This window comes from Caloenas nicobarica, chromosome 12 (genome assembly GCF_036013445.1).
Source record: "Caloenas nicobarica isolate bCalNic1 chromosome 12, bCalNic1.hap1, whole genome shotgun sequence".
In the NCBI taxonomy this organism is placed as follows: Eukaryota; Metazoa; Chordata; class Aves; order Columbiformes; family Columbidae; genus Caloenas; species Caloenas nicobarica.
Genome location: NC_088256.1, coordinates 2,773,905 through 2,781,321, shown reverse-complemented (window position 1 = coordinate 2,781,321; position 7,417 = coordinate 2,773,905). Strand labels below are relative to the sequence as shown.

General features: G+C 43.3%; 1 protein-coding gene across 1 annotated transcript; it reads left to right on the top strand.

Annotated features, from left to right (window-relative positions):
- The first annotated feature begins 2,068 nt into the window (after window positions 1-2,068).
- Window positions 2,069-3,603, top strand: LOC135993325 (protein shisa-1-like). The gene is made up of 2 exons (XM_065643095.1): window positions 2,069-2,339; window positions 3,119-3,603. Exons 1-2 carry the CDS (start codon window positions 2,069-2,071, stop codon window positions 3,601-3,603), a joined length of 756 nt encoding a protein of 251 aa, XP_065499167.1.
- The last annotated feature ends 3,814 nt before the right edge of the window (window positions 3,604-7,417 follow it).

Below are 7,417 nucleotides of genomic sequence, written 5' to 3'. Positions count from 1 at the left end.
ATAATACATGACCGTGTTGTTAAAGACAGTGGATGTGCAGAGAGAGGAAATCATGGAACGGCAGCCATCATTCAAAGTGTTAATGCAACCATCAACTTAAGGCATTTTTAGCATTTGAATGCCTGACTTAGCAGGTGTCTTTACTCTTTAAAAGTGGAAGATGGGAGGAAATAATTGCATCCCCTTGTCTTTACTGAGGTACATTTTATTATCATGGAATCTGCAAAGCACTAAGCACATGCTTGAAGCCTGAGGCTGCTTTTTTCCATAACGACAAATAATAAGTTAGTATTTAGTCTGCCCTAGTGGTGCTAGAGGTTAAATGTGTGAATAAACTAGAAGTTGCCTTAAGGCAAATATAGCTTTGGGCTTAGAGTATCACTTCAGTGCTTTGAGAGCCCAAGCCAAGCCATCTGACTGTCTTTTCAAGGGTGTTGGGGCTGCTCAGTATTTTTTAGATCGTGCCCATGGATTTATAGGATTAGGTGCTACACAGTCCGCCAACTTTGCACTTGGAGAGCCGAAATGGAGCAGGGCAAATGCCTATTTCAATGTGCTGCGCAGCATTTGGAAAGGCCTCTAAACAGAGATTTCATTTACCATTTCTGAATGCAGGGATCTCTTTCACCACGTTTGCCAAAAAGCCAATTAAAAAATGATTCATGAAAGGTGACTGAGTGGCAAAGGTGATGAGCGCTGATGGCAGACTGAAATACGACTCAACTGAACCTATTAAATAGTTAATAAAGCATCAATGCGCAAGCTGTTATCTAATATTAAAACAAAAATCATCAGAAGGGAGATAATTTTGCGCAAGTATTTCTAAAAGCTTGCATCACTGAACAGCCTCCGTGTACAATCAGTGGCAACACTCCTAAAAATTATGTGGGAACTGGCTTTTGTGTGCATTCAAGAATACAAGTTGGAGTCTTCAAGCAAGCTGCAAGTAGTGCTTGCTATACATTACCAGGATGTTGGTCCAAGGTACTGCTTTAAGTCCCTGCTTTTCAAAGTGCTCAATTAGCAACAATTTTCTTCCTTGCTGCAGTTACGCACAGGCTAACCATGCTTCAGACACGGATCCTGTTAATATAGCAAGTAGGTAGACCTGTAAGGGGACTAAGACCACGAATGGTCTGGTTTAATTTTTAGTTCAAAAATGAAGAGGGCACGACCAGTCCTATGCTGCTATGGAGTCTTTGTAACACTGTAGGATTTTCCTGTGTAGATGAATCTTCTAGAGATCTTAAAACAGATGTTTTGTCCCCTGAAACACACATTTAAATCAATGGATTACACTGTGTCTGGGGAAAGAAGAAGTGCAAAAGACCCTTTAAAATTTTCAGCCTCTAGGTTTTCAAAACAGAGACTGAAATTAGACAAACTTACAGCTTTCAAAATTTTTTTTCCCTACGTTTGCAGATTAAAATCTTATTCTTTGTATTTGTGTAACTCATTATCCATGCTAAACAAGGTAAAAATTACCTTGATACTAGTTTGTAAGAGTTACACTCTAGAGCCCTCTAGAAGCTGGTTATCCTTGTGTTTTCCTTCTGCTCTGGAAATTTTACTTCTCACTTGTCATCACGTGTTGTCCCCAGCTCAGTCCCCAGCCTCCCACCCCTGACACTGACAGGCCCCTGAAGGACTGAAGCTTTGGTACCAGGACATCCCTGGGTTTTGTGTCTCCCGCAGCCCTCAGCCCTGGTCCAAAAGCCCAAGCATCGGTGTGAGATGTGCCACCTCCAGCAGGAACCAGCCGCTGCTCCCGGTGGGAAGGAAGCGGAGAAATGAGGAAGGTGGAGCTGGAGTAGCTGCAAATGGTTTTCAATTAGTGGGTGTTTCTTTGTTGCTGTAAAGAGAGGGGATAAGAGGCAGGCCAAGAGATAAAAGCTCCTGAAAGAGGAGCTCAGGCAGTGCCTTGGTGGGCAGCTGGTGGGTTGGGAGCATCACCTCTGCAGCTGCTGGGGTGCTGTGTGCCGTGCCTCTAAAATAAGAAGCGGGGGGGGACAAAAAAAGGGCAGCGTGGGCCAAGTGGCAAGAGGTGAGACAGCCTGCGTGACCTGCCATGGCACGGGGAGTTCTGTGTGCCCTGGTGCTGCTGCTGGCCGTGCCGGGCAGTGCGGGGCAGGCGGGCGAGTTCTGCCACGGCTGGGCGGGCAGCCCGCAGCGCTGGCACCGTGGCTTCCAGTGCCCTGAGCGCTACGATGGCCCGGAGGCCACCCTGTGCTGTGGGACCTGCAGCTTGCGCTACTGCTGCTCGTCCAGAGAGGCCCGGCTGGACCAGGGCCGGTGCCCTGGTGACCATGAGCAGCCCAGCCCCAGGCCTCCAGTGCCAGGTAAGCTTCCCGTGCCTCTAGCAGATGGGGGGGGCATAGCAGATGTGCTTTCTTCTTTGCAACCCCTGGAGCAGCCTTCTCTTGGTAGCACCAGCCAGATCCTTCCTGTGTTCCTCTGCCCTTTGGAGCTCCAAGCTGTCACCATTGCAGCAGGAAGGACACAGCGCTTGGTTTGGTGGCTACATGGGCCAGAGCCACCCAGTTCCCTGAAATGGGAAGAGGGAATGACTTGGGGCCTCACTCAAAAGTCAGTCCTACTCTTAGAAAAACTCCTGAGTTACTAACAAAGTGATCTGGTAACACCCCTGATGTTTCTATCCGTGGTGGAACATGTGTTGCTTACATTCCATTAATGCACGTGGATGACTCTAAGTAATGCATTTAACCTAAGTTCTGGCTTGTAAAAATGCTTGTAGCCCTCAAACCCATAGGCAACCTGACAGCAGTTTAGGTACTAACTGTAAAACTTACAAGTCTGAATTTTTAGTTAATGCACAAGTGAACGGTAGCTGTGACATTCGAGTACTGGAACAGCTCTTGCATGGATATTCATGGCAGATGCTACAGGACTGATTGGCCTGACCCTCTGTACTTTTTCAAATGTGCCTGCCATAGCAATTGCCAGTTTCTAATCTTTTTGCTGCAAAAAGAGAGAGTTGAGAGTAAAAGGACTCTGGCCTGCTCCCGGGTGCATGCGTGCCTTAAGGAATGAAGCCCAGAACAGAAATTAGAATAACCCATGAATGAACAGTTGGCTAATGTCACTCTTACATTTTCAGTGCCTGTGTACTTGCCATTCCTTCTTGTTGGGTCTGTATTTGTGACGTTTGTTGTCGGTGGTGCCTGCGTTGGAATTTGCTGCTGCAAGTGCTTAAAATCCCAGGACGAGGGGCAGCAAAGTGGATTTGCGCCTGGCCAGACTTGGCTACTAGAACCTGATCTTCCTTCTCGCCTCTCCAGTTCCAGTTCTGCCACCAGAAACTCCCTGAGCAGTGGTCCTCAGACCAGCAACCTCTGCGTGACTCTAGCTCCATCTCTTCCTATTATTGGGTTGGCCGATGATGCTCGGTTTTTAGGTCCTCCATCTACCAGTGGGCAACTCTTGCACCCTTCACACACTAACCACAGAATACCAACTGATCATACTGTGATAATGGCTCCAGCATCTTTCCTTAAAAGAACAATTTATGGACACAGTGCCAATGCATCCCCTCTTGGGGTAACACAGGGTGACCAAATGCTGTACTCGGGAGCTCATGTCTGAGGAGGTGACACATCAGCATACAGCCTGACACTATCAGAAAAAGTTCTGCGGGACTGAAACGAGGGCTTTCAAGTGTTTGATGCTATTAGGAAGTGCATCAATTTTGGCTTTTACAGCTCTGAAGATGACGTTTTAGAACTTTTTTTTTTTTTTAACTTGTATTGTTTCAATGCTGTTGAGAAGGCGAGAGATTCTGAGGCCTGTATACCCATTCAAGGAACAACTGCAACTGTAGAAATGAGTCTCTTTAAGCTGCCAGACCATGGTCATAGGGGACACGTCAGAGGACTTGGCTTCAGCTTCTGTAGCTGTGTCACTTCTCAGCAACTTAGGACACGGAGGTACCTTAGTGGAGCTATTAGTTGTGGACACTTGACAGTCTGTAGAGCAGAGGGAGACTGTACTTAATCTACACACTTCTACCAGTCGACTGATGCGTGGTGGTAAAACACTGACCCACCTGCCCCTGCTGAATTTTCAGTTCAGTGGTGCTGCTAAAGGAGCAACTTCTAGCCCAAATTTCAGTAAAATGTACGTTTAGTACAGATACTAGGGGAAGATAATAAAACAATGTATGTGTTGCTTCCTCTCTTCCAGTGCCTCAGTGGTCTTTTTTCTTTCTTTACATAACTGGACACTTCAAATGGATGAAGAATTACAGGGTAAGGTTAAGAACAAAATAAGACTCCAATCAGTTTTCCGAGAATATGTTGGAAAAGCTTTCTTAATTTGACTCCTTGTTAAGATGCCTGACTGCGGCCACCCCCCTCACAGCAGGACACTGATAGGAAGAAGTTGTCTAAATATCCTACTCGCTGCTGGAGTGTTTTAACACCTCCTCACAGCACAGAAACCTGAGTTGATTATGCTGTGAAAGCACGTTAAAAGGACTCCACAGGTGTTAGCAGCAGGAGCAGGGACCAAGGCTTAAAAATCTTGTGTACAAGAAGTAAATGCTAAAGCCTTTCGTATATTAGTACCGCCTATCAAACAGAAAACTGGTACAATAAAGATGGTTGGAGACTTCTCTTGTAAGTTAATGGGACTAATATATTTGTAAACACATGTATGACCTTCCACTACTTTATATATATATATATACTTTACTTCAGAATGTTATATCTTAATTCTGGTGAGCAGTGTGTCCTACAGTAATGCTTATACTAAGCACATAAGTGCCCTAGTTTGTAGGGGCAAGGTAATATATTTGGGTAACTTCTTACACCTTCATGGGCGTGAATCACAAGTTTCACAGAACTTAGCTGACCCAGGGCTGTGACTTCAGTTTGCTTGGCCAGTTCCTCTTAAAATTGGAATAAGAATATAAGCATGAAAACAGAATACCCTAAAAGGAAAAGCTTCCCCAAAATACTGAGACTTGTGTTGTATACTTGTTTTAGTACTGAAGAAAAAAAGTAAGTTAAGGCTTCCAGAAAGATGCTGGCTTGAACTGAAAATCATTGTCCTTGTTACAGTCAGTGAAAGGTCACTGGGATTTATTGATAATGCCAATACTCTGTATGGCCGCTGGAATGCTGGTTTTTAAAGTCACGTTTCAAACTCGTATTGCTGAAGGCAGTTAGAAAATAGCTTCCTTTTTATAAAATAACTTGTTTGCAGTTGGCTTAGGAAAAAAACATAGAAAATGGAGTATTTTATCTCCTTAAATGTCCCATTTGATAGTACATCATGACAAAAACTCGGGTCAGTTCAGAGACAAATGAACAAAACCTTCCTGGTGCTCTTTGTTCTGGGAAATAGAGAACAACTCATGTCACATTTATGCTTTTAGGAAGATACATTTTACGCTTAGTAGACTTGGGCATTAGAAACAGAGAACAAGTGGTTTTATCGGCTAGTCTCTCCTTTATTAAAACACCATTATTCTCTACTATAGCTTTTCTGAACTAGAGAGGTAAAGGAATATGTGACCTGACCGTCAGCACATTAAGCCTCACTCTGTAGTGTATATAGACCTCCTGTCAACCCCAACAGAAATGGAAAGTGCTCCAGGAGGCAGCTTCAAGATAAGGTTTTAAATTAAATAAGAAACTAGAGAAACAGCCTTCTTGATACCATAAAACAGAAAAAGGTCAAGAGGTTCACGTGTAACCCAAAAGAACTACAAGGAAAAAAAAGTTGATCAGAAATGAGGAACAGAAAAGCTAAATGGTTTTGTGAATGCTGCCTTAATTGCTCTCTGGAGAGGATTAGCAGGCTGTTTGGAGTCAGTGTACCTTCCTCTCCCCCACCTTCCTTTGTGTGTTCTACAACTGAAAAACATGCAAAGCAAAACCAAAAAAAAAAGGCAAAGGGGCTTAACCGAGCAGACATTCACCAGCAAAGCAGTATGGGATCAACAGGATTTTCTGGATCCCTATCACAGGATTTTCTATGTAGTTAAAGCTAACGTTCGCAGCAACAAAGCCAGGTCAAATATTTCAAAGGTTCGATATTTCTTTTCAAAACTGCACGAGAACACAAGAACTAACCAATTTGTTGCACTCTGAGAGACGTTTTTCAAAGAACCATTTGCTTACCATCTTCCATCAAGCACCATTGTCAGCCCGGATTACCTTGCTCTCCATGAGCATCTGCATTAAAAGCAGATCAACTCATGTGGCGACTGAGGAAAAAGCACAGAGTAGTTTTTATGTAAATTCTATCCCTTTACTAATTTGAGGGGCCTTGCTACTGAGTTTTGCACATCTTTAGATAGATGGGATATGTTCACGCTAAATCCTTTTTTTTTTTTTTTCCCCTCCCCTAAACTGCCTTTTCTGGTTCAAGCTAAATCAGAAGTACTTAGCAGAGACTAATAGGCTACTTACCACCTATTGTACTGGGTGCTTTGCTTTGTTTGCCTAATGATGCCCCCATCCCATTCCCCTCAACTTCTCATTAAGAAATTATTTACACTCTTTGCTCCTTAATCCTCAGTAATGACCCAGGTGATCTGAATTGTTCTGAGTGTATTCTTTCTGGATTTAGGAAGAAAGAAGAGCTCAGAACTGAAAAGGTGAAGATGACAGCTTTAGCCCTCAAAAGCTGCTTACAAGGCTTGCAGAACAGTGTCCTTGTGGTATCTTACAGGCTTGTCTGCACATGGTTTGAACAGGGGGTTTAATATTCTTTAGCTTAAATCTGCTCCTGTTTGGTCTGGGATAAATCAAAAGGTGTTTTTGTCCAGATTTAACCAAACTAGTTTAAAGCATAGTAGGTGTCTATGTTGCATATAACCGTTTAAGTATTTTTTTTTCACTGAATCAATATATAGCACTGATCAATCCACTCTGTGCTAACTAGAAAAGAAAACCAAAGCAACTTAAAAGAGCTTTTACTTCTCATGCTGTAAAGCCCTGATTTTTAAAGTACTGAATTAAAAGCAATGCCCCTTTCTGAACAGGCAAGTATCTCCAGTCTCCCGTTGGGGTAAACTGAGGTACAGAAAAGTTGTTCAAGATCTTTCACCTCTTTAGCTCTTCCAAGGCCACAGAGTGTCGGCAGAACTGCAAACAGACTCCAGCAATCCGCCTCCATAACTTGGAAAAGTCTAGTATTCGTATTAACAGCATAATGAACTTCTTTTGCTAAGAATAATGATCGATATTTGACTTGCATTAAGTGACGGAGTTGCTTTTATTCAGCATAGCTGCAGTTTTTCAAATGTAAAATCAGAGGTGACAGTTATGTATGTTTTTTTCATGTTTACACCAAGGGTTTCACAAAGATCTGCAACAATTCATTTCAATCAAGGCAATTCAACCCTGAACTGAAACAAGAACCCCTTCTATTCTTCAAGCAGAGCTACACT